This window comes from Catharus ustulatus, chromosome 13, assembly GCF_009819885.2.
Source record: "Catharus ustulatus isolate bCatUst1 chromosome 13, bCatUst1.pri.v2, whole genome shotgun sequence".
Classification (NCBI taxonomy): Eukaryota; Metazoa; Chordata; class Aves; order Passeriformes; family Turdidae; genus Catharus; species Catharus ustulatus.
This window is the reverse complement of record NC_046233.1, coordinates 9,467,814-9,493,909: the sequence shown is the minus strand read 5'-3', so window position 1 is coordinate 9,493,909 and position 26,096 is coordinate 9,467,814. Positions and strand designations below refer to the sequence as shown.

Below are 26,096 nucleotides of genomic sequence, written 5' to 3'. Positions count from 1 at the left end.
GAAGTTGTTCTCATATGCATAATATTTTAAGCAGTACCTCCCTGTGTCCAGAGCTTCTCTTGATATGGCTCCTGTGCTCATAGGTGTTTTATCAGGATCTGCTATCTCATCTCCTGGCATGATAGAGCCATTGTGCAAATCTTTTTGGCTGACTTTGTGGAACAACTTGTCTATAAAAACTATATCATTAGTTCTATCTGTCCCTTTATAGTTTAATTGTGGCTTTTGTTAGGGGAGGGGAAAAAACCTCCTGGTTTTGTTTCGTCCTGCAGAGGGCAGTGGAAGCATTAAAGCACATTTTTTTCGGAGGGGCAAACAATATCTAAATGATGTTCTTTATTTTCAACTGACCTTCCTGACATTTTGTCTCTAAAGGGAAAGGGAATGTGTTAAATATTGTCTTGAGGTTGTTAGTATTTTGGAGGGGTCAGAAAACTGCCCAAAGCTTTGTTTTCCTTCACAATAGACTGTGTGCTGTTACCTTGGAAGAGGTGCTGGGGTCAGCATGACCCATGAGATACCAAGCTAAACGATGGTGTTGCTTTGTCTCCAGCCCAGCAGCGCTGAATGTGAAGCTGTAGCCATTAGTTTCCTTTTTTAGTTCTTTTCTCTGCACTATTTGGATGGGGTTATTTTCCCAGTGCTCTCTTACTCATCTGTGAGGGTTGGCATACATAATAAGTGGATTGTGCGATCAGTGGAGCCTTTGAAGCCACAAGTGCTGTGTGCTGTCTCTGTGCCCCGGGCTCCTCGGCAACTATCGCAGGGGGTTGGCCGTGTGCTGTGACCTTGATTGTGGGACTGATAAGCTGCTGCACATGGCTGTTTATGCAATCTCAGCGCTTGCCGGGAGATCTGACTTCCCTCTTATTTGTGAGGTGAAAGAAAAGGGTTTGGTAAATCATCCAGGGAGTAATGTCAGAATCTCATTTCTGGAGGAAGACAGAACAAAGGAGCTTGCTACAAACTGAGCTCATTCATAAAAGGAAGAAAATGAGAAGATGATTCTTTGTTCCAGTTTGCCTTCAAAAAGAGCTGCACAAATTGGGTTAATTTTGGATTTCGTTTTTCTATGATTATATTCAATTAATTAGCAAGATGTAGATGAGCAGGGACCTCTTGCTAATTATCTGTCCTGTGAACATTTTATTAACTAAGGCTGCATTTTCCTCTCACTTCAGTTATTTCTTCCAGTTATTCTGTTTGTTGCCATGTTTTATTGTACCATTTTGTCCCTGATGTGATTTAAACATATTTTTATTAGTATGCAGAAATTACTGCTTAAGCTCTTTGGTTATCTGCCGTTTGGGAAGTGTGGATTACTCCTGCTGCATTGCAGGCTTAGACCAACAGAAATTGGGAAGGCTCAGGCACAAAGCATTTATCACAGTGGGTCCCCTCTGGAGACCTCCCTCACTGATACTCTCAAGCAGATGAATTCTGATTTTTTTTTATGCTTTTACATTCCTTCCCACAGTCTTTGTGTCTTTCTGCTTCTCCAAACCACAAATATTTGAAGAGGCTTTTACTGCTGAAGAATTCCTTTAAACACAGAAAAATCCCTTATGCTCCTTTGGATAACAGTAATACCATCCTGCCTTTCATGTTCCTCATCCTCCACCTTTAATGTTCCATTGGGTTCACCTCGGTTAGTCCTTGTTACAAGCATTTGCAGCCTGCATCCCTTAAAAAATGTCCACTTGAAAATACCTCTTCACCTCAAAATGCTGCTGCTTAGGTACCAGCTGATGGTTCTGAGAACTGGAGGAATGGCTCTCAGGATGCTTCTGCTGATTGTACCTTTTAATTTTTTTTAAAATTTAATGTACATATATATTTTAAAATTATGTTTATTACCGTTTTCCTGACCAAATCTCTTTTGCCGGGCCCGGGACGCCGCTCCCGCAGCGCCGCCCTGTGGCCGCGGGGCGCAGCGCAGGCGGGGCTACCACGGGATTTTACCCCCTTTGCCTTTTGGGCTCTTTGCCCCCTTTGCCTTTTGGACTTTCTCATGGAGCATGCACAAAGCTGACTGTTAGGAAGTGGTCCTTCCAGAAGCTGGCTCTTGGATGTGAGAAGGTGGAGTGAACAAGCCGTGCTGCTGTTTGATGCTCTGTTCCTGATCTGTTTGAGACCAGTATAAATCTTCAACTGTTGAAATCTGTTTTTTAATTTGGTATAAGTGCTCTAACAGGAGCTGTTGCAGTCACCGTTGGTAGTGGATATGGTATCACTTTAGCAGCTGCTTTCTCAGCCCTGGCGTTTGCTGTAAATACTTGTTCATGTTTGTCAGTTCTTTAAACATGGAACATTTCAGTGAAGAGGAATAATTTCTCTGTGCTGTTTCTTGCAGGATCGAGTGACGTTCAGAAGAATTATACTGAAAAACAACGCAAAGAAGAGGAAGACGTATGAATTATTTATTGAGTCTGTGCCCCTTCTTAAATCCTTGGAGGTAAAACCTCTCAGAGACATCTACATCAAATTCTTGCATTAGCAGTCAGTGTTCCTGCTACATCAGAAATCTGTCGATTTTGCTTAGATCAAAATATTAAGTGCTGCTTTGGTATCACATATACTACACAAATTAATTTGCATTGCTGAAATAGTTTTGAGGTTTTTTTTTTTCCCCCAGATCCATTATTCATAGTAGGGATTTGCTGATTTTTATCTGTCTCATTTTTTAAAAAATGCGTTACATAAAAAAAACTCCACAAAACAAAAAAACCACTTCTATGTATTTCAGGGAATGAAGTTTGGTAGTCAGGGCTGTGGTTTCCTGTGAGGTGTGATACTGAAGTAAGGATGCAGTCACTGGGATGTTTGGACTTTATCAGCCAGGAATGGTTTTAAATCTGAGGCTAAGGTGTGGGTTATGGTAGTTTTGCTTTAAGCTTAACTTAGTATTCAGGAGTTAAACTGCTGAAAAGAAGCACTGCATCCTGGGAATACAATGACACTGTCCTGTTGGGGTGCCTGAATTGAGGAACAATGTGGAAATTGTCACTTCTGTTGATTCACCCTGTATTGTCAGAGGGCTTTTGGAACTGACCAGCCTGCTGTTACATTAGCCTGTCTTTGCCTTAAACCATAATTTAATTTTCTTATCACAAAAATATATTTTCCAGCATTTATTTTTAGTATTTCAGCTCTTAATCCCTTTGGGAGAAGATTACAAAATCACCAAGTATCATTAGGTGTGCACAACAGCCTCTACTGTGTGTTATTTTGGACATACATTGTAGCTGTGGAAGGGGTAAATTACACCACCTTCTCTCTCCATGCCTGGCTTAAACTGGTTTCCATCAATGTGACTTTTTTTGAACACAAAAATGACTCAAATATTTAAAGATACAGAAAAATAACTCATTAGCACTGGATGGCTTTTTGCATGACACATTGCAGTTGAATCACACATGGAGCAGAATTTGATTTCTCACATAGGCAAGATGAAGGTGCATTTGGGGAATGAATGGATTGATTACAACTGAATCATCTGCTGAATTTTAACTGTTAGGATTTTCTTCCTTTCTTGGTATGATATTTTGCGCTGCTCTGAAGCAATGAAATTTTTTTTTGGTGAGGTTCTAAATGGGTGGTGGGAAACACTGGAAGTAACTCATTTCTCCCTTCCTGTTTGTGAGGACTCAGGCATGTTTCCTGGCATGCCAGGTGCTGCCTCCTGCCCTTGCTGCTGGGCATCCCACTGCAGGGCTGCTCACAGCCCTTGTCCTTGTCATGTCACCTTCCTCTTCACTCTAGGAATGAGTTCCTGGACACAATTCCTCCCACACACGTGTCTAAGTATGCAGTGGTTAAAATATTTTAAATTTTTTGCTGGTATTTCTCATTAAAGTTAATTCTTAGGAAGTTTATAACATTTTTCGGAGTATTTTCTTCAAATTTCAACTAAATCTTAAAGAAAGTTATTTTTTCCCCCTCCCCTTTGCTCTAAACCAGCCAAATCAGGTATTTTTTAACTTGAGTGGTAAGACAAGCACAGAGATGGGACACTAGACAATTTTATTTTCCTGTTGATTATGGTAGTCTTAAGACCTGTATTGCAGTACTACCACAATGTCATTTTGGGGCTATATTTATAAATTGTGTGTTTGTGTGTCAAGTGAATGTCGGTTCATTTCAGGGGGGGTCATAAAGATGCAGGAGAGTTCACAGAGATGAACTGTAATTGATTATTATTTTTAATTTTCCTCTTTGTTCCAGGCGTCAGAGCGAATGAAGATAGTGGATGTTATAGGAGAGAAGGTGTATCAAGATGGAGAACGTATAATTTCTCAGGTACTTGAAATCTAAGCTTCTCTTTATCATTTCTCTGCTTTCTCCTTTCTCTGCTTCTGGTTTTTCTGTTTAGAATTGACTTGCAGAGTTATATTGCTTGGACCAACTTGGCGTTTATTCTTTTGATATTTCTAATTTATTTAACCACTTCTTGAATGTTTGGGGAATGGACAGTATGTATTTTGCTGCAAATTTATTCTATTACTTTAACTTCTTGCTATTTCTTCTCTCATCTATGTTTTATAAGTATCTTTGCAAGGATTCAGGATGAGTGTGCCTTCAGAAGCTGAAATTGAATGTCTATGCAGTTTTCATGAAGTTCCCCATCTAGAGTTTTCCTAGGCCCCTATGACCAGATTAAAGAGGGAATCACTAGCTCTAAGAAACTGTCAGGGTGAATTGAAAGCATTGTTTTTTCTTGTGCTTTCCTGAGGCATTTCAGTGGTCTGGCTTTAGTGGTTGGTGAATGTTTTGTCTGCTGCATAGAGCAGGGTCAGGGTGGTGGAACATGAAGCTGGATGAACTCAAGCTATAGCTGTTGGATTTTTTTTTTACTGTGACAGAAATAACTTTTTGGAACACTGTTACAGACACTGGAATTTTGCACCAAATTTAGCTGTGGGTTGCTGTGTAAAAGTGCTCTAGTTCAAGTAGAGGTAAGCAAGAAAGGCTTACCTGAAACTGCAGGTTTTTGATTACAATGTTGTTCTTGTTGTATAGACAGAATGTGACTCCTTGATAGTGTCTTGAATAATTGATCTTAATTATCTTGAATGTCAGATAACTGAATATAGGAAACAAGTTTGCTGATAACTGTCAAATTACTTCACTCCAAAAATACCCTCACTTATTAAAGTTTAAACGTTTTTTGCTTAAAACCCTGAGAAAACTGAATTCTCAGCAAAATCAGGACGTATAAATCAGTCTCAAAACTGGGAATTCATACCATCAGTGATCCAATTACACAGTTGGTTTTAATCTGTTTTAATAACTGAATTAAGGACAAGAATGTAATTATCCTTAAAAAGAGGATTATTAGTTTGGATAGGTCTCGGTGATGGTAGTACACTGCAAGAGACGATGAAATTCTGTGCTTGGAAAAGGTATGATAACTCTTACATTACAGCACTTGCATCAATACCAGGAACCTCTTTTCCCTTGTGACTAATTTTAATTTTAAATTACCTTTCTGGAATTTGACCCTTCAGTTAAGGGCAGTAAGCTTTAAAGTACTTGAAAATTGTTAGTAGTGTTATGAGGGTGTCTCCCACTCAGTTTGTTTCCATTCTTTTTGAAAATAAAGTACTCTTTCAGCAGTTACTCTTTCAGAAGTTATCATAGAGGATTAGTTCATGCTGTGATGGTTGGCAATGGTTAATGAAAAGTTTGCACTCGATGGCTTACAACTATCCCTAGGAATTTTAGCTAAAAGCCTAATTTCTTTTGCAACTCCATGTTTAAATCTTACATCATCTTCTCTCAGTCCATGTTTCATGCTTGAGTTACAACCCTTTCTCTCCGTGCTTCCCGTCACATTAATCTTCTTGACCACTTATGTTAGATTTCTCTCTCTCCTCAATTTTTTTTTCTGCTGAGCTGTTCTTATTCCCTTATCAGTTCCTTTTCCAGCCTTTGTCTCCCTGAAGCCTTTAGTCCCTTTGCTTTTGGTTTGTAGCAGGATGCACGTTGCAGATCTCCACTCTGACTTCCAGCCCTATGCCATCCCCACAGGGGCAAATGTAGAGAGGAAACATCCTTTCTGTCACAGACAAAAAAAGTGCTGGTGAAGCTCTCAAGAGCAGATGTAAACTGGGATCACTTGAAGGTTTGAAACATGATGAGGTTAAAAGAGATGTGAAAATTGTTCTAGAACCTCTCACAGGATGACAGAATAGTTGAGGTTGGAAGGGATCCCTGGAAATCAGCTTGTCCAACCCCTCTGCTCAAGCAGAGCATGGAGAGTTTAATGGCACCTTCTTCCTGCTGAAAGAAACACAGTCACTAAATCCCTGTTTATTAAAATTTGCTTCTGAAAATTCTAGGTTCTACTTAGTTTCACTGACTGTTGCTTAGTTCAATCAGGATCAGAAGGTTTGCATTTAAGTGATCCTGCTATATATCATCAACTTCCTTTGTGTTTTGCTTTCCTCCTGCCCTCTTACTGAATGATGTGCACTAATACTTCCTGACCTGTGGGCTCCTCTGGTGTATTACCCAACCAGTCACCTTTTAATGTTAAGAATCTGAGTGTTAGTGAATTCTAGCAGATTTTTGCAGAAGGCCTAGTTCAGAGTGAATGCATTAATACCATTTATACATGCTTTCACAGTCAAGTAACAAAGAATTTATTTTACCTTTTCTTCTTCACAGGGTGATAAAGCAGACTGTTTTTACATTGTAGAATCTGGAGAAGTAAAAATCTTGATTAAAAGCAAGGTGAGTTCAAATTGAGGGATTAGGCATTGTATTAATCCCTGATTTAACTGATTAATACAAGAGATGTGAAAAAGCCCACCCTGAGTTACTATAATATTTTATTATGTTAATCATCATTATTCATATGATGTAGGTTGTAAACTCCCATACCCATTCTGAAGCAGCCAGAAGTCATTTTACTCAAGTGCAAAGGTTTTTTGCTTCTGTCTGCTGCTCTGCAAACTAACCTGATAGGTGAGCAGCTGAGACAGCCCACAGCTCAACTCCATCCCATCCCTTCCCGCACTGATACACTTTCCCTGGCCTTAAGGGGGGAGATGAAACTTTTTCTCCATGATTACAGAAGTCTGCACATTCCAGAATGTGGGGTCTGTTATCTTTAGTGACATACTAGATGTTGGCATTTGAATGGATCTCTGTACAGCCTGAAGCAGCCAGGGGAACAGCATGTGGTGCATGATAAAGCCTGTGTTGGGCTACATAAGCAGTTCCCAAAAGCTGTAGCAGTAGATACCTGCCTGTCTCAAAACTTGTGAGCTGCCACACGATTTTCTTACAAATTCCAGTTGAACATGGTGTTGAGGTATTCTACCATGACTTGGGAGTTGCTAGTTTTTAAAGGCCTGAAACCAAGGAGCTGTTGCACAGGTGTGAAATATCTGGGATTAACTGTAGCCTTGTACAAGGACAGAGCTGTGTGCAAATAATGGACCTGCTCTCTTTGACAGACTATGACGAGTAAAGAAGCTAATCAAGAAGTGGAGATTGCCCGGTGTCACAGAGGGCAGTATTTTGGAGAGCTTGCACTTGTTACCAACAAACCCAGAGCAGCCTCTGCCTATGCTGTTGGGGAGGTCAAATGTTTAGGTAAGCAGATGATCTGTTTCTAGTCGTGCTTCTCTGTTACTTGCTTGTCTCATGGACCACACTTGAGTGAGCAGTCATTCAAAACCCAGCATCCTTTTGGTAACTGGCAGTCGGATTCCAGAAGCCAGGAGCATGGACTGGAGTGGAGCTCCAAGTGGAAGTTGGAGAAACACTTCTGCTTCCTCATGGCAGATTTTCTATTTTCTCTGTGTGTGTGTGGCCTGTACTTGCTTGTCACACGTAGCTTTCATGTCATCTTTTAATACCACTGTGGGATGTATTTGACTTTTGTATTTATCCTTGAGATCAGGTTTGTATTTCATTAATCTTACTGCTCCAAATAACAGTACAGAGAGAAACCAGAAACACGGTTTCTGATTCTGTGGTTTCTTTTGAAGCCTCTGCCCTAAGTGGGTGGAACTGAAGGTCTGTGTTGTGAGTTCAAAAGCCAGATTGGTATTTGGTGTCTTTTTTGACAGTCTTGTTTTCACCTCTGTTCCATTACAGTCATGGATGTGCAAGCATTTGAGAGGTTGCTTGGACCCTGCATGGACATTATGAAGAGGAATATAACACATTACGAGGAGCAACTGGTGGCAATGTTTGGCTCTAGCATGGACCTGAAGGATCCAGGGAATTAGGCACAGGGTACCTCAATGCCTTCTTAGTTCAAGACACAGAAAAGCCTCCTATCAGCAACACAACTCACAAGGACAACGGACACTACGGAACAGTTACTGCTGCTGTTTTCTTGGGCATTTTAGAAACCATAAACAAGTCTCAGCACAGATGGATTGCTCACTCCTCCCTGCCTCCACTTTGCTGCTGATACTTCATTGTTAGACCTAGATTAAAGATGATTCTAACCCTATGTTCACTTACTTGGTTCAGAATGGCGTCTGTCCAACAGTTCAAGTGCCTGATACGAAACCCAAAGTGTGCAAGATATAGAAGCCTCCTTCCTTCTGGTGTTACTGTTGGGATTATTGTCCCATCAGATTCTGTAGTGGGAGGTTGCCTATTCTGCAGAGGCAGCCTGTGGAATACGAGTCTTTTATGGGCTGATTACCTTCATCTGATGCTTTCCTTACACAGTGTCAAATTTGCTTTTAATTGTAGCATCTGGGTTTGAAGTTAAAGTATCAATGGAGTCAATGAATAAGATGGCACTGAAGTTTTGGTCCACCTGCTGAAAGCAGCAGGTAATCAATTATAGAGAGCTCTTTAAACCAAGTAAACCGAGCTGGGGACTTGGGAGAGTCTGCTTAGCAACCAGATGCAGAAAACGTATTTTAAATGTTTTCTGAGCAGCAAAGAAAATTGGTTTATTCTATGCTGTCCAACAAAGTGCAGTGGTTCAGATCAGATGGCCTGAAAGTGTCATAATTGTCATCTCCCCAAATTTGCTCCTTGTTCCTGACACTGAGTATATTTTATGGTGGTGAGATCACAATATATGACCTTCTCTTGCTTACAGAGATCCTTTATACTGCTACAATTCCCAGGGTGCATTTGTTGGGTTGGGTCAGTTTTAAAGCTTTTTAAGGAGGTGAATGTTTCATCATTTAAATGAAGTCTACTTCTGTACTTATTTACAGGAGCTTCCCCTAGTCCTAACATTTCACAGTATTTTAACTTCATTAGACACTTGAATGCTTCCAAATACCACGTTGATTTGCTAAACTTTTCAAAAGTTGGCAACATTTGACTTTGTAAAGCAAATGTCTTTGCTAACTACGCAGTTGGTGTGTTTGAGGAGTCTTTTTGGTTTAGGTGATAACTAAGCTAATGATGTTTATCTAAAATACCTGTTAAATTTGCAGTTTATTAGGTAGATTCTGTTTCTATAGCTTTAAGGACCGTAATTGGCATATGGCTGAGATTTTATCAGGGTATTGTCTAAAAAAGAATCAGACCATAATAAGGACATTTTAATGGTGTACAAACAGACTATATATATATATTAAGATATTGAATTTGGAGGTTATAAATCCAGTGACCCTTTGAATTTGCATTTTTCCACAGCTCATGCAAAACATACTGGTGTTTTATGGGGTTATAAAATTTTAATGGTGAATACTAGTGTAACAGAACTTATTCTTTTTATTCATGGCCATGTAAGCAAGAATGGAAGGATGCTAATCTTGAATTCCTGCTTTTAGTTACCACAGTGAACGTTTCTCTAAGGCATGAGATGCTTAGCAGCAACTCTGAGTTGATTTCTGGACAGTTTTTTCCCCATAGTGGATGAGCTCCTCCCATTCCCTGCAATATGAGTAAGATGGAAAGTTGATAAATTTGAATGACTGTTGTCCAGTTACTGTAATTGCAGTCATATTTTTATATAATGCAAATGATTTGTAATGGACACCACTGAACTTGGTGTTTCCATGTTATTAAAGTTCTGGTCGTGATGTCTAGTGGCTGTTCTAACTGCATGTATTTTAGAGCAGTGAATTTCACTTGCTTTCCTGGGCTGTTTCTTTGTCATGTATTACAGCCAAAGAAGCAGCAGGTACTTTTCACTCATGCTTCCAAGGTTTAACACCAAAGATAAAAATAATTGTTTTCATCACAGAATTTTAGCAACCAAACAAAACCCAAACCAACAAAAAAAAAGAAGAAGAAAAAAAGGAAAAAAACCCACTCATCAGCTCCTTGCAGTGATAGCAGATAAACTTTAAGATCCTTTGGGCTCCATGACAAAGAGAGTTTCTGAAGCCACCTTGACTGTCCTGTGAACCAAACAGGAACTGGTCTCTGAACCAGCATGAGTTTCTGCCTAAACTGTCATGTGAGCTAAAGAGAAACTTGCTGTGAATGATCACCTGCTCGCCTTTGTTGCTCCCAGGCAGAATATCCCCTCCTTTATCCAGAGGAGCCTGGCAGGTTGGGTTTCCTTACAGATGGGTTCTGGTTCTTAATGCCTTTGGTTCTGTGCAGGACAGGACTGTAAGCTCAGCACAGGCAAACACAGGCAGTTGTTCCAAAGTTTACCTGAAACCCAGGCAAGGCTGATGTCGGTTTCTTGAAATATTTCTGCCTGGACGGCAGGATTTGATGGTTTCTAAAAGTCAAAAGAAAAGACGAGAATATAATATCAAAAGATCGGCATCCCATGTGAACAGCTTTTGAGGTTTTGCCTTTCTCTGGCCTCCCTGGAGCAATGGCATGCTAGGCAATGCCATCCTGCATCCAGGGTTCATGCAGAATCATTCTGTGGTATGAAAGAGAATGAGCTGCTACGGCTCATCCATTTAAGAACTAAAATGTGCAATGTGCCTGATTAGTTTGGTCTGGTTTAACCAACCTGTTTGTACAGATTTGGAGCATGAAGATAGTGAAAGAAGCTTTAGTAAGATACTCAGTATTGCCAGGAATCTGGTTAGAGCACCAGCAGTGAGCAAAGTTGGGCCATGTGCAAGTGCTGATAGCGAGTCCAGCACCTTTTTGTGACCATCTGCCCCATGCCTGTATCTCAGCTCATTGCTTTGCACTCTGTTCACTGCAGTTGTTGAAGAGAGTAAGCCCAGGTGTTTTGTTACTGCTCAGTGTTCACTAAATCTGCCACTGAGTCTCTGAAATTGGCACTAAAGAGAGATTTAGTTTTTAATAAAACAACTCAGCAGCAAAGTGGGCACAGAGGATCGTTTTTGAGGCTTAGAGGAAGACAAATCTCCTATTTGTGATTCCCTGCTTGTGATTGTTGTGAAGTCAGTGAGAGGAGCTTTCAGTGGTTAAATATCCTGGCACTTGGTATTTCTGTCTAATGTCACAGCACAGGTTTGACTATGTAAAAGAACAAAAAAGAGCAGAAGTGCTCTCTTTCTTAGAAACAAAAGTGCAAAACTTAAAACTTTAAAATAAAACTTTAAAAAACAAAGTGCAATTTTGCACAGAGGGCAAAAAACCCTTGAAATCCCTTTGAATGTCACTTCCATTCTTTCTTTTCCGTTGGCTGAAAGCAGACTCTTGTTCTTGACTTGTATTTGTAAACTAGTCTTGCCAAAATACAAACACATTGGGTTTTTTCACTTCAGATAATTTTTGTTGTTACAGTCGTTGCTGATAATTTTAACCTTTTTCCAACCATAAATTTTATTTCAAGAGGCCTTCCCTGTGGATTTTCTCCTGTTGCTCTGCAGCACTACACTGCTATTTCAAGAGGCAAGAGAAAGTCACCTCACAGGAGACACTCAACGCAGCTTAGCTGGCTGGAGCTAATAATGCGCTACTAATTTTCCTCTGTGGGGCAGGAGGGGAATTAAATTCTGCATAAAGTTGCTACCTCAGGGCTCCAAGTGCTTTTAAAGGTCTTTCACTTGGGAGAATTTAATATGACAGTTCTTACAATTGGTCTGTTCTTTTGAGTTAAATGGTTTGTTTTTTTTTTTTAATTGGTTCATTGAGGGACCCTTATTTTAATTCATTTTACTACTTGATTCTCAAAGGATGAACAGCTGCGAAGTTTGGTTCTTGCACTGTAGTGTTGAACATGAAAGAAAAATATCTGCCATATAAACATATGGTTTTAACAAGTTAAACCACTCTGGGGTTCAGCTTCACTTGTGGTTAATAAAAAACTGACCTGTTGTGTCCAGCCTTCCTGTACAGTTGTGTGTGCTCGTTTTTGACTCACTGCAGCTGACACAACCCCCAGCCTTACAGCAGCTCCCTGGATACACTTGGAATGCCCCAGTGAGTTCCTCTTGCCAGAGCCTCATGGAGAGCAGCACTTGCCCTACTGAAACAACAGAAACAGAAAACTGCACTCCAAGTTTTGGCTGCTTGGTGATGAAATTTTACTAATATCTTAGAAGTAATACCAACTCCTGTAGGTATTATTGGTCCCAATAAAACTGGCTGCTCTGATAAGCCTGCCAAATTATTGTGGTACTGATTTATTGAGCACTGGAACAACTGGTTCTCAGTTCCCAGGAGAAACACAGTATTCCTGAAGATCTCTTGTTATCCTACACTTACAGCTACTGAATTTTATGTGACAAACTGCCTTTTCTTTAACCTAACTAACAATCTGGAAATTTCTTTGGTACATATGAAATCATATTTGCTTTTGCTGAAGTGTTGTTTCTGAACGTTTGGCAATTTATGTACCATTTTTAAGTCGGCCCAGGAGCTGAGTTCAGGTGGTGCTGAGCAGGAGAAAGCTGTGCTGGAATAACATAGGACCTTTGCACAGACTGAGCCGTGTGAGGGTGCAGGCCAAAGGTGTCCTGTGAGCCGGGCCGTGGGTAAAGTGTGTCATGTGTGCATTGGGCTGGTGCAATGTTACCATGCTAATTCCTGCATAAACCGGGTAAAAGAAGGAAGATTCTGTGAAGTTCTTTCGAGGATAATGGTTAATTATTTCAGCAGAGCAAACCTACTTCCGTCCTTTCTGCTGTTTCTGTGGTAAGGATGCATTTCATGCCAATCTTTAGAGCAGGTACAAGATACTAAAATTCTGTTATTTTATCATCTCGAGTAGGTGATGACTGGTGAGTGCAAAGACAGGCTGCCAGCCTCGTTCTGTGCACTTGTCAAATTCGTTTCAGCTGTGTGTCCTTGCAAAACCGAGGCTGGGGCAGAAGAGTCTCCTCAGTGATCCTTTACGAGGAATTGCATCGGGACAACGCGTTTGCTTGGAGGCGAAGCGCGTGAGCATCTCTGTGTGCCCGTCTCCAGCAGCATGTTTGTGGGGCAGCGCTCTGTGTTCGCCTTGGGGAAGCTAAAAGCTTGCGTGCAGCGCTTGGAAAGGCTGCCTGTGCCCGCCGCTTCCCAGAGGTTGGTGTCGGACTCAGAGCTCTGGCGCTCCGCAGGGCTGCGCTGGGGCTCGGCCCGTGCCGCTGGCGCCGCGCGGTTGCCATGGCGACACTGACCCCGCGCGGCCGCCGTAGAAGGGGCGGGCGGGCGGCGCGCGCGGCCCGGCGGGGCGGGCAATGGCGGCGGCCGCGTTCGAGCGGCGCGTGCTGCGGCGCGCGGCCGAGCACCACTATCTGCGCGTGCGCCTGTGAGCGACACCCCCGTCCCCCCGGGCCGGGACCCCCGGGGCTCGGCAGGGCCCTCCTGACCCTCGGCAGGGCCCTCCTGACCCTCGGCAGGGCCCGCCTGACCCTCTGTGCTCTCCTTCCCGCAGGGAGCTGCCCGACGGCGGGGCCCGGCCGAACGCCGCGCAGTTCAAGCAGCTCGTGGTGACTGCGCTGAAGGAGCTGCACGGAGAGGTGGGACCGGCACCGGGGCCGGGGCTGCGGTCTGTCCTGGGCTGGCGGGGCCGGCAGAGCCTTGCGGAGCGGGCTGCTGTTCCCTGGAGCAGCCCTCTGGCTGCAGGGCAGTGTCCGAGCGGGGCGGTAGGGCCGGAGGAGCAGGCTCGGCAGGGTAAAATGTACGAGTTGGACTCTCCGGTGCCTGGTTACCCGCTGGCCAGCCCCGTTCTAGCTCGCTCCTGGTGGGGCTGTGCGGTTCAGCCATCCCTAGCAGCGCTCAGGGTCGGGTTGGACCGGGCTTGGAGCAGCCTGGGCTAGTGGAAGGGGTCTCTGACCATGGCAGCAGGGCTGGAACTGGATGAGCGCTGTAACAACCCTTCTAGCTCAAACCGTTCTTTGATACTTGTATTTAGAATTTGTGATATTGATGCTTTTCCTGTAGAGAGGCTTTAAAAAGAGAGCTGTGGGAAGGGAACAGCTTTGTGGATGGGAAAGTCCACAGTTCTGTTTTTGCTCTGTTTACTCTGTTGCTGGCTGACTTTAAGGAGGTCGCATTACCTCTTGGTGTGTGTGTTTCCAGCTATAATGCGGAAATAAAAGTGGCTTCTAAAGAACTCTGAGAGGAAGGATGCTGTTTAAAATCAAGTGTTGTAACTGAAACACGTGTGATGTTTGAGTGTAACTGTAACACCTTTAATGATATAACATGCTGGGGGTGAAATCAGTTGCTTATAAGTCATAATTAGAAAATAGGGTGATACATACTAAACATTTTTTTTCATAGGTTGGAGCAGCTTTGCCTGTTGATGTCTTAACATATGAGGAAAAAACTCTGTCTGCCATACTAAGAGTAATTAGCAGGTAAGGTGCAGTCAGTATGTGCTTCCATGCCATGAAAGTATTTTTAATAAGAAACTAGAACACTTAAACTAACAATGGCCTTTGAAGAATTAAGCCTAACTTGCAGATATTTGCATACAGCATGCAGAAAATAATTATTGAGTCTTGGTAACTCTGTGCATCAGTACTTTATTTCTGCTTTAAACCAGAATGATTTTAATGGTTTTAAGATAGGAAGTAAGCATTACTGAGGTAGTGACCTTGAATCTCTTTTTCTAGTAAAGATGACAACAGTTACTCTAAATGGTGATGGCAACTGCAGGTGATTTAGGTGAAGAACAAGTTTAAATGTACACAGAGAACAAGTGCTGGTAAAGTGAACTTGAGGTTGCAGTACATATCTCTGTGTCAAAGATAAGAGACTTCAGCCACTGCAATAATCCTTCAAGATACAGTTTTGCTACTAGAACTCTTTAGTGAAATTACATGCTGTTAAACTGTTAAGGGTTTGTTACTCTTTGCGTAACATGCTTTCTATTTGAGATGTCTGTGATGCAGGAAAACAGAAAACAGATTTTATTAATATATTTTGTTTCCTTTTTATTTAGTGGCTTTGTCAAGCTGTGGAGTGCTCTAACCTTGCTGGGTTTCTACCAGAACAGGAGGTGTGCCTTCCGGGTGCTGCAGGTAAGGCCCTGCAGGGCTGGGTGGCTTCCCCCAGATGTCAGCTCTGGCTCTAAGCTTGACAGGCTGCCTAAGCCTACTGCCTTTTCATAGAAAGATGGCCTAGGTGCAAAAATGCCTTGGTTTGGGAATGAAGTGCCTTTCAGTGCAGGTGTGTGGGCCTGTGTTTGAGCAGTTCTCATCTCAAAATGAGTCTTGTACAGTGTGATAGTAGTGGCTGTCTCATTACTTTGTGGTTTCAGTCCAGTGACAAGTCCTGATGTCATTAATACATCTGCAAAAAAATAATTTGTGGCAGGTGTTGTTTCTGACTCACATCTTGGTCCAGGTTTTATTTTCCCTGCCACACTTTCTGCCTTTCCAGTGGTTGCTGTCAACTGACCTTGTTTAACAATGCATATATGAATATGCACTTACAGAGCTTATTTTTTTCCAGAGGATGCTGCTTAATAAAACGAATTCTGAGAATTGTTTCTGAAGCCATGACTAGACAAAAGTCTGCTCATGCATTGCTCTAAGTTTTTAATCTATCATGTGAAAGAAAAATTGAAGTATTTTCAACTTTGAGAGCATTTGATGGTGGGATTTTTTAAGGTTTTAGTTGCTCAGTTGTTTGTTTTTACTTCCCCCAAACCAGACATCTCCGTTTCTACTTGCGTTATCTGGCAACAGCAGAGAATTAGTCTTGGACTGAATGCAGTTCTTGGTTCGGCTGTGTGCAGGAGAAGTTCCTGGAAATGTTGTGGCCCTTCAGGCATGGAATTTCTGGAGGGATTTTCCAGCAAAGAGCCTTGAGAAAGCCAACGTTTATCAACTCGCTGCTTGGACATCCCGTATTTCAGAACCTACACATAAAAGTTGGAGACAAAGCTGAACTTAGCAAGGTTTTTACACAGAATGATGTAGTTACTTTTTCTGATTTAACAGGTGACACAAATCCTTTGCATTTAAATGAAGAGTTTGCAAAGAAGTCTAGGTTTGGGAGAACTGTTGTTCATGGAGTTCTGATCAATGGACTTATTTCTGCAGTTCTGGGTACCAAAATGCCTGGTCCAGGATGTATATTTCTTTCCCAGGAGATTCGTTTTCCAACTCCTTTGCATGTTGGTGAAGAAGTCACAGCTGCAGCAGAAGTGAAACGACTGAAGGGTTCTGTTGCTCACATTTCTGTATCATGTCAGGTCAGAGAAAGTGGGAAAACTGTTATGGAAGGGATGGTGAAAGTCATGGTGCCAGAGAGTTAGAGCTGTTCATCATGTGCAACTTCAGTATAAAAACCAGAACCAATGTACACTTGGATTTGATTATCATTTTATGTGACATCACTGAAACCAGTAAATTTGCAACAGAAACCTTTCAAAATGTCTCAAAGTGCACAAACTTAACCTTACTAGAACTACATTAAAACTGGAACTTCTCCTTGTTTCACTGTGATGGGTTTCACTGCCAGTGTGAAACCAACAGAGCTAGGCACTAGCTGTGACCAAGTGACATTTAGACAAGCCTTTGTGCTGCTGTAGTGGGAAGTTTGGGCTGGTGGGACTCACATTGAGGCTGTTCTTTCTGGTAAAATCTCAGTCCTCACCAGCAAAGTTCAGTTAAAACTCGTTCCTTCTGTACAAAACAGCTGTTTTGCCAACAAGCACTGGGGAGGAGACAGTTCTATGTTTAAAAGTGGAACAAAAATGAGGTATTGGAGTACACGTGTCCTGCAAAATGTGTTGTAATCTGTATGGCAGCTCCAGCTGGTGTTTCTTCGAAACTTGCCTCCCAGAACAAGAGTGAAGGAGGCTTTTAAAAAATTTATATTGTCACAACTTGTACTTACTGTACTTGTCCTCCCGAGGGCAAGACAAGATTTGAGTACTAACTCTATGGCTTCTCTCTCCTTGCTGGAGTGTGTGAATATGGATTTTCCTTTGTCCACTGAAAGTACCTTGGTAGAATAGACTTCTGGAAGATTCATTACTAAATCATCTGGGTTAAATTATTTTGGTACTGGCATAAAATTATTATACACTAAGAAACTTCTTTTAGGAATGATTGAGGCCATCAGGAGTAAGGCCTCCAATTGGTGGCTCATTTAATTTTCTGGTAAAGTGTCTTATCCCCCTGTCTTCTCTGCAGCAGAAATGCATTTGGAACTAACTTTGGCTGCAAATAACCTCAGAAGTTGTCTCCTAAGAAAAGAGAATTTCTCCTCAACCTGTGATGAAAGCTACTGGTAAAACAGCTGCACTGCCTGAGTGTGCTGTACTCTAACCGCAGGTGTTAGTCACACTGGAGCAGAGGGAGGGGTAATGTTCCAGGTGTTTGACTCCATGCCTTCTCTTTCCAAAGCTTGGAGTTTGGCCTGTTTGCAACCTGGAAGCAGTTATTAGGAAGAAGTTTGCTTATCTCTTGTCTTGCAGCTGTTTCACTTCCCATTTCCTTTCCTTCTGCCTCGGGTCACTGCCTGTCACTGGCTTTTGCTGGACAGAGCACTTCATTGAAGCAGCCCCCTCCTTACCCTGCTCCTTGTTCACCTGCCTCTCCAGGTGGGAAGTTGTCTTGTAAGGCCTGTTAACAAATTGAATCAGATCTGTGCCTGACCTCCTGGGTCACAGCAGGAGGAGTAGTTTGGGGAGTTGAGGTTGTTGTTCCAGCCTGGCTGCTGAACCACAGCAGCACAGCCCATTTTTCTCTCATCATAGAGCTGCAAGGCAGAGATGAAGCTGTTCATGACACCTGCTCCAGGTGTATGACAAACTCCAGCTCTGCAGTCTTACAACATCTTAAGTGAGAGTAATTCCTGTGTATGGTGTAGAAAGAGGAAATGCAGACAGGTGTCCAACTTGTAGGTTGTCAAGCACTAAGTAGTATTCAAATAGAAAGTTTCTTATGCTGCTGCAGTCACATTGAAGAACTCAATCGTTAACAACTTTAAATGTGTGTTTTGAAAAACAACCAAGCCAAAAACCAAAACCCCACAAAATACCAACTTCTAGAAATTGAGTAAAATATATGGGACATTCCGATTATTTTATTAACACAAAACACCCCAAAAGATAAAGAGCAGCAAGAGCACCAGCCCTTATAATTTTCCCAGTCTATCTGGAAGGACCAGCAGTGTCTCAGGGCTGATTCCCCCGGGGCTGCAGCTGCGACTGCCGCTGTCGGTGCCACCGGGAACGCCGGGCGGGGAAGGCTTGGGCGGCGGGGCAACACATGGCCTCCCCTCCAGCCGCTTTCCCCGTTATTGCCCGCGGAGACGAACCTCCTCGTGTACCATGCCGCCGTGTCCCCCATCCGCCGTGTCCCCCTTTCCCCTCCCTGTCCCCCATCCCTCCCCGTCCCGCGCCCCGGGGCGGGCCCCGCGCGCAGCGGCGCCCCCTGTGGGCGGGCGGTGCCAGCGGCGGGCGGCGGCGCTAAGGCCCCGCGGCGGCGGCGGCGCTGCCGTGTTGACAGCGGCGGCCGCGCCGGGAGCTGCCCCGGGAAGCGGGTTGGCGGCGCCGGTTCTCCGCTCCCAGCTGCGCTATGGCCTTCATGGAGAAGCCGCCGGCCGGCAAGGTGCTGCTGGACGACACGGTGCCGCTGACAGCGCAGATCGAGGCGAGCCAGAGCCTGCACTCGCACACGGTGAGCGGGGCAGGCCGGGCCGCGGGGGCAGGCGGGAGCGGCGGGGCGGGGGAGGGAAGGCAGGGAGCCGGTAACGGGGGGCACCGGGGGGTGCTCGGGGTCCGCGGGGCCGGCCGGGACCCGGCGGGAGCGGGGCTGGGCGGGGGGCCCGAGCTGAGCCCACGGCAGCGGGGCCGGGGGTGGCGGGGGGCGGGGGGCGCGGCGGGACACTGCGGGCTGGGCTGGGGGCGAGGGCAGCGGGGCGGGAGGCGGCGGGGCCCCCCCCTCACAGCGCGGGTCGCAGAGCCCCGGAGCCCCTCGGTGGCGTGCCGAGGAGCCGAGGGTCGCTGGGCTCCTTCGCCCCTTCTCTGTCCGCGGGGTCCCGGGGGCAGCCGGCGGCACCCCCGGAGGCACCGTGCGGGGCTGCGGGGGCGGCCGCTGCGGGCTCCGCGCTGGCTGGCGGCCGCTCCGAGCGAGGCCCTGCGAGTTACTGTAATTCCTGCTTTCCTCGGCGTGCTGCAGCCTTTGGAGCGGAGATGGGCTCTGGCTGCCGCGTTTCAGTGATGAAGTTACACGTGAATGGGCTGCGTTCGCCTCCGGGTCCTGCCGTGAGGCTGAGCGGAGCTGCGGAGCCGCAGAGACCCCGCAGCCCCGGCCCCGCTCTCAGCTCTGGGGAGCGCTGGCACTCAGCGGAACGAGCCCTGCTGGGGCTTGGGTGTCTCAGATTAATGCTTTTGGGATGCCTGGGACACACACACAGTGCTTGCACAAGAACTGTCTTTGAGCATGCAGTAATAATCCAAATTCTGTAATGTCCTGTTTGCAGTTATTTTCCACTTTAAAACCGGATTTCATTATGGTATGACCAAGCAGTAGTGTGAATCATAGAACTGGCTGTCGCTTCTGATTACTGTTTTAGCTGAGAGCAGGGATGCTGGAGAGGAGGCCAGAGGTACCTCAGCAGCAGGTACTCTAGTGGGAAGCTTGCTTTAAATAGAGAGGATTTCCTTATGTCCCTTACACAGCTCTGATTCCTCCATTGGGGATCGCTTCCTGATCCTTGCATCTGTTGCATACCCTTAACCTGTAGGTTCACCATGGGGTATACAGCTGATTTATAGATTGTCTTATTAAATACTCTTCATATAAATAATTCACACCTAAGAAGAGGTTTATTTTTTGCCTGAAGACCTCACATTTACTGATGTTCCAGTCTTTCTCTGAAAAGTAGTTACCTATGAGAAATTGTCTAGAGGGTCTTGTGAATCTACCAGGCTATGGCTCTCAATTCTTGCAACTCCTTTTCTTATAAGTAAGACTAAAGAGGTTTATTTCCTGGGAACTGTGATGCTTTTTACCTGTTTCAGTAGCTGAAGGATGGGTGTGCCAAGTCTTGTGAGAAGTTGTGTAACTCCTAATACTCCCCAGTTAGTAGACCAGATTAAGTTTCATTGGTAACTTGTTTCCTTATTATGCTTTTTTTTCTTAGTGCAAATGACAATAGCATTTTGTGTTCTTTCCTTTGGCTTGCATGATTCTGGTTAGAAATGAAAAAGTCACAAAATTCTTTTAGAATGATCACTTGGAAGAACTTTTTCAATCCAGACTCCTCTTGTGTCATCTTGTCTGAGTGCGATAGCAAATGTTCCCCCCCCGTCTTTCATCTCTGTATTCTGTTACTAATGGGTGTGCAGAAAAAATCTCTACTGTTTTCTTCGATCTCTTCTTAATAACAGGATGCAGGAGCACCATGCCTTTTGATTTCAAATCTGTCTCTAAGATACATCTATTAGCAATTGTTTGTTTTACTGCAGCAGCCCTGTTGATAGCTGAAAGATGGCTTGAAGTGTGTGCAGCACAGATGGTTTATATAGAGCCAGAGTGGGATAACAAAATAGAGGAAGCCATTAACAGAGACTTGGTTTCTTACTTGATGTAAGTGGACTATTCTGTCATTTCAGATACTTCATCTTATGTCCCTGGTGTCTGAATAGTTTGTTTCTTGGTGGGTGATGCTGTTCCTGATTTGAACTTTCCTGATTCAAAGTAAGCTGCAGAAATAAATCCTTGTCTCTGAAGAGGTGTGTAAATGAAGCCCTTCGAAGAAATAAGGGTTGAAGTGTTTTTGTGGGGTCGGAAGACTATATTTTATTTTATTAAATTATAGTTAGAAGAAAGTAGGTTGTCATTAACTGAATGCTTTTTAGTTTTGTTCCTCATTCCACCTCAAAGTGGTAGCAAAAGATGTAGATCTATAAAATCCTTTATCCCAAACTAATGTTTGGAGAACTAGGCCTGTTCTAAAGCAAAGGCAGCCATGAAAAGTTTTTCTATTATTTTGTCAGCAGTATATGTTAAGATTTTAATGTTGTTTAGTTGCTGCAAGAGTTGTTTTAAATTTGGATTTGTATTTTTTTTCCCTGTAGATGATAGTTTCTAAAAGCACTCATATTAAGATGGCTTAGGCTGAGTTTAGGTGCAACTTTAACATGGCAACTGAACTAGTAATTATGTAAACCTTCTGTTGGTGCTGAAAATAGCCAATCTTCTGAAAAAACAGCTAAGGAAAAGGTGGAGAATTTCAGGAAAAGCTCTGTAGACATGGTGAAGTATCACACAGAAGACCAAAGCTCATGTCTAATGAATAGTTTGCTTGTGTATTGTTCTAAGCAGTTTCTGTTAATTTAAATTTAGTACAACAGACTGGGTAAGTGTAAACTTCATAGCATTGAATCAAGGACTGTTCTTGGCAGAGGCTGAGTTTCTGTTTCCTGAGGCTGAAGGTGAAACTGAAAAAAACCAAAACTGAAAACAAAACCTGAAACTCTGTTCTTTCCTGAATTCTCCAGAAACCTAAGAAGAGATTAAGCTACTACTGAAAATATACTTTTGAGGATTTGTACTTTTTGCTTAGTAAGAGTATGCCACCCCCCCTAAATGGGTTTTTAGATTGTTAGGTAGCCAACTGCAAAATTATCTGATAGGCTCACAGGCTCAGCATGCTTCGTTCGAGTCAGAAGAGCTCAGAAGTTCTTACTGGACTTAGTACATCTGAGCTGGAACATAATCTCCATGTTTTTGTGTTGCAACAAAGAAATTGTTCACTGAGGTTTTCTTTCTGTGTATTTATTTCCAGTCATAATTGGAAGAGGAAAATGATGCCTTTCTGTGTTTGCAGAGCTGTTTCCCTGGTTAGGTGTGTTACGCACAGCAGTCTGAGTTTTGTTGGAATGTGCACTTAAATACAATTAATTCTATAGCGTGGTGTTTATGGACTCATTTTCATTTTGAAAGACAAAAAAGTACATATTGCAGGTGCATTCCAATGGCATCTCACTTAATAGATTTGGAATTACCAGAGCAAACCCGGTCAGCTTTGTTTTGTCTTCTTTATGCTTCAGTCACTAGCACTGGGTCACAGAGAGAAACTGTGTAACTTCAGGGGTGTGTTGGGCACCTTTCCATAGCCATGAGTCAGTCCCTTTGTAGGTCTGTGTACCAACCCTTTTGTAGAAAATGAAGTTGTGTTGCTGTTGCATTCCTTGACTTCAATAGGAGCAGGATTACATCCAATATACTAAGCCATTTGCAAGTGTCTCATCTTGATGCCAAATGTTGTGTTCTGACAACAGAGGCAATTTCAGCACTAAAGCTTTAATAAATTTTGGCTGTTAATCTTGCCTCATAATGCAATATTTCATCTGTGTGTTCACTATTTAATAGTGGCTTCTTTCTAAGTCTTAAAATAGGATGCTATTTTCTTCCATGATAATCTAGACATTTTCCTTATTAAGAACTACACATCTCTACTTGCAAGTCTTTTCAGCAGTAAAACTACTGGTGAGTTGTACATATTCTTCTGAGCATTTCTTAATCCTTTTCTGCAGTGATTTTCCTTTTTCATGTGTTTCACATTTTGAAATTGAAGGAGTGAAACAGCCAGCTTTGGTAGAGTACATTGTTGTCTTAAAGGCATTTGGAAATGAACAGCTGAAATAAATCCTTCTTCTAACAATCCTTCAGAGTTTTTAGTTTTCCTTAAGCAATGATGAATGTTGACACTTATGGTTTTTAGATTAGAAAAACGTTGAAAATGCATTTATGTTTTTCCTATATTGTTCCAAATAGAAAAATGGAGTCACATATTTCTAGAACTGTAGGGTTTAGTTTAAAAGCTTGTAAAAAGATTTTGTACATCTGCTTTACAAGGAATTCAGTCTTTTCAAAGCTGCATTCACTTTGGACAAAACCAGACATGAAGTTACTTTTAGCCATGGCTTTACACAGAGAAGTGTCACAGCTCACTTGTTTGAGGTTTCAGAAATGCAGTTCCTCCACTGGACTTAGTAAGCTTGATTACCTCCCACCTCTCCTTCAGCCTGAGTTCACAAAAGATGACTCTTTTATCACACCTAATTTTAAATATTCCAAATTTATGGTTTCCACTGCTGATCTTACTAAATTAGTATTGCATTTGTAGGTCCTGTGAAGATTGTAGTCAAAGTATTAGTTTCCATATTGTACTTTAGTAAACCCTAATTAGAATATTTTTGTTGGCAACTGAGTATTTCCTGAAAAATAGTGAGTAATTTGCCTTTCTGGTGAAGGTCACATTGATGCAGAGCACTGACAATCTGTGATTTCTCATCTCTCTCCAAAGCTTTTCGTGTTCACCAAGTTTCGTTACATGTAAATGTGTGTCCTATTTTTTCCCTGCAGTTGTCCTACTTCATAGCTTTCACTTCTTGAATGGCTGACTCATTACTACAGAAGGGATACAGTGTGTGAGTGGTGCAACACAGACACAAACACACCTGCATTGTTCAGAAAGAAGGGAAACATCAACCTCTGCTGCTGCTCCTACCTCATGGCTTAATGGCAAGTTGAGCAATAGCAAATAAATTCTGTGCCCTGTAACAGAGAGGCCTCTGAGGCTGAGCAGCTCTCCTGATGTTGTTGCTACTTTTCACATGGGAGATTTTCTAAATAAACATTTAAAAGAGCTTCTTACTAGAAATTGTTCCAATCCAGCCTACTTAAGCAGGGATTGTATTCATGCTTAATTAGGCTTTCCTCTCTTTAATGCTTATAAAATAAAGCCCTTTCAAACTTTCAGTTGATGTGACCTGAAGGTGACCTGGATCTTTATAATGGTTGGCTTTTCAAGCCTGTTGGATTAAACAGATGTAAAGCAGAAATCTGTGGAAAATGAGACCAAATATCCTGAGCTGGAAATGTAGACACTATTTGCTTGAGGAAACAGAATGTATTACCCAATGTTGTTGAGACTCTAGATTTTATTATAAGAATCTCTTAACTCATCACTTTTTTCCCCCTATCTTGTCTCTGCAAAAGCCTTCTTTCCTGTTTGCTTCCTGTTTCAAAAACTAGGGATGATGATAAAGAGCAATTGTTAAACATTTGGAGTGCTTTGCTGTGCAATTTTCATCCAGGAATGTTAACAAAATTTTGCTGAGCAGCTCTGAGTTGCTAATGATAATGTTTTAATAAGTACTGGAATACCAAGGACTAATTTTGGTGAATTTTGGGGGGAAAAAAACAACGAAAAAATCCCTCCTAAATCTTGGCTCTGCATGAAAAGGGGTAAGTTCAGGATAACATTAATCCCACGCAGTGAGTGTGAAACTGTTACTGGCAAAGGATTGGAGAAATGCAGTGTGGTTGTCATGATCCATGTGGTTATTTGGAAAATATTCCTTTTCACAAACTCTATCCAGAACTCTGTAGTACTAGGAAGAAGATTTTAGGAAATGACAGCATGCAACTGGGGTCATACATCTTTCCCTGCTCCTGACCTCCTGCTCCACCCATTTCAGCTTTTTTTTAGGAATTGGAGCAGCCAGGAAATGATCCCATAGGTAAAACTGCTTTCCTTGACATCTTTAAAAATGTATTTTGAGCTGCTGCAGGAATATCAAGGTTGTGTTATGAAGTGGCTTGGCAGCACTGGTAGGAAGAGCAGCGGATGTATAACCCTTATCTGTGTGCAGGGACCCAGGGAGGTTGTTTTAGGAATGGCTTTGTGGCTCCTGCTGACAGTGACCTTGCTGCCTGTGAGCAAAGCAGAATGGGAGGTTGTCTCTCTTCTGCAAGCTGAGACCTTTCTTTCCCATCCAGCAGCTGTTAGGGATCCTTTGAAGTTATTTGGTAAACTGAGTCATAGGAAAAATTCTGAGCTATTCATGTAGGAGTGAAAAATGCCATGGGAATTTCTACATGAGTGTAGCTAACATAGACCTCCCTGAGCATGATTGTTGGTGCCTAAATTGTTAGCAGGAGTGAACTCTGGTAATTACTAGCTTTTTCTGAAGGCATTTCCACCCTGTTTTCCTATGTTTAGATGATGCTGCTAAACAGAAATGATCCTGACTGTGCCTCTGTTTTCCTTATGCTTTCATTTATTTCCTATGGGCACAGTCTCAGTCCCACTATCAGGCTGTCTCAGAAGAAGATTGTTGTAATTCAGGGGTTTTTTCCTAACTAAAACAGAATTTGGCAGAGTAATAAAGGCTTTTGTGCATTAGACTTGAAGAGTTGAAAGCTCTTCTCTGGTCCTATGGGAAGCATATATCAGTGGTGCTAATTATAATCCCATGACAAGCTTGTTGCCACAGGAGGCAATAGGAAGTATCAACTTCTCACTAGAACTCAGCACACTGTGCTCTGCTGATTGTGTGTAGCCACAGCAGATACTGGAATGGGATTGCATTTCTTATCCTGCCTTTTCTACTATTGCTGCTCTTTGACTTTCAATCTCATTGCCAGATTTGGGGGAAAAGCCCCTCAACCAACTCAGAAGACCATTTAGGGTTTTTTGTTAGTTGTATTGACAGGTAGTGCTGAGTTGGACAATAATTCATTACAGTCAGTGCTGATGGAGAGCCTGTGGTGGGGACTTAGCTTTTCCATGCACAGAACTAATGGGCACACCTGGGGAGTGTTTGCTCTTCTCTTTCCAGTTGCAAACCCTGTGACATAAAAAAGGGACTTGATTAATGCATTAGGCCACAAAAGCAGATATGGATAGAATGGGAAATTGCTCAAGTGAGTGTGGGGAAAAATAGTTGTGGCCCAAATATGTTTTAAAAAAAAATTACTGTGAGAATGAGCTCTGAGTCCCGAGTTGTTTATCACGAGGCTCTCCAGCAG

At 42.9% G+C, this 26,096-nt stretch overlaps 4 protein-coding genes across 12 annotated transcripts in view; all 4 read left to right on the top strand.

Moving 5' to 3' along the window:
- Positions 1–12,215, top strand: part of PRKAR2A (protein kinase cAMP-dependent type II regulatory subunit alpha) — a 61,586-nt gene extending 49,371 nt beyond the window's left edge. The window contains exons 7-11 of the mRNA XM_033071546.2: positions 2,354–2,455; positions 4,225–4,299; positions 6,670–6,735; positions 7,464–7,602; positions 8,110–12,215. Coding sequence (XP_032927437.1) covers positions 2,354–2,455; positions 4,225–4,299; positions 6,670–6,735; positions 7,464–7,602; positions 8,110–8,243 — 516 coding nt within the window. The 3' untranslated portion in view covers positions 8,244–12,215. The remainder of the gene's footprint in view (positions 1–2,353; positions 2,456–4,224; positions 4,300–6,669; positions 6,736–7,463; positions 7,603–8,109) is intronic.
- A 1,286-nt stretch (positions 12,216–13,501) lies between these two features.
- On the top strand, positions 13,502–17,319 carry RPP14 (ribonuclease P/MRP subunit p14). Its single transcript, XM_033071548.2, has 5 exons — positions 13,502–13,612; positions 13,739–13,823; positions 14,590–14,666; positions 15,254–15,332; positions 15,967–17,319. Exons 1-5 carry the CDS (start codon positions 13,542–13,544, stop codon positions 16,021–16,023), a joined length of 369 nt encoding a protein of 122 aa, XP_032927439.1. The 5' UTR covers positions 13,502–13,541; the 3' UTR covers positions 16,024–17,319.
- On the top strand, positions 16,067–17,319 carry HTD2 (hydroxyacyl-thioester dehydratase type 2). The gene has a single exon (XM_033071547.2). It carries the CDS (start codon positions 16,067–16,069, stop codon positions 16,571–16,573), a length of 507 nt encoding a protein of 168 aa, XP_032927438.1. The 3' UTR covers positions 16,574–17,319.
- A 1,406-nt stretch (positions 17,320–18,725) lies between these two features.
- PXK (PX domain containing serine/threonine kinase like) overlaps positions 18,726–26,096 on the top strand; it is a 33,438-nt gene continuing 26,067 nt past the window's right edge. For 8 of the 9 annotated variants that reach the window (XM_033071235.2, XM_033071238.2, XM_033071243.2 and 5 more), the window contains exon 1: positions 18,761–18,947. In XM_033071235.2, the coding sequence (XP_032927126.1) occupies positions 18,846–18,947 (102 nt within the window). In that variant the 5' untranslated portion in view covers positions 18,761–18,845. Of the gene's footprint in view, positions 18,948–26,096 lie in introns of all 9 variants that reach the window. The other variant, XM_033071234.2, reaches the window with a different exon arrangement.

What these genes read in the sequence shown, in the direction of transcription:
- HTD2 (XM_033071547.2), top strand. Translation starts at nt 16,067, where the DNA reads ATGTTGTGGCCCTTCAGGCATGGAATTTCTGGAGGGATTTTCCAGCAA.
- RPP14 (XM_033071548.2), top strand. Translation starts at nt 13,542, where the DNA reads ATGGCGGCGGCCGCGTTCGAGCGGCGCGTGCTGCGGCGCGCGGCCGAG. An exon ending in CACTATCTGCGCGTGCGCCT is followed by an intron (nt 13,613 to 13,738) that starts GTGAGCGACACC and finishes TCCTTCCCGCAG; the next exon opens with GGAGCTGCCCGACGGCGGGG. An exon ending in GTGCCTTCCGGGTGCTGCAG is followed by an intron (nt 15,333 to 15,966) that starts GTAAGGCCCTGC and finishes CCCCCAAACCAG; the next exon opens with ACATCTCCGTTTCTACTTGC.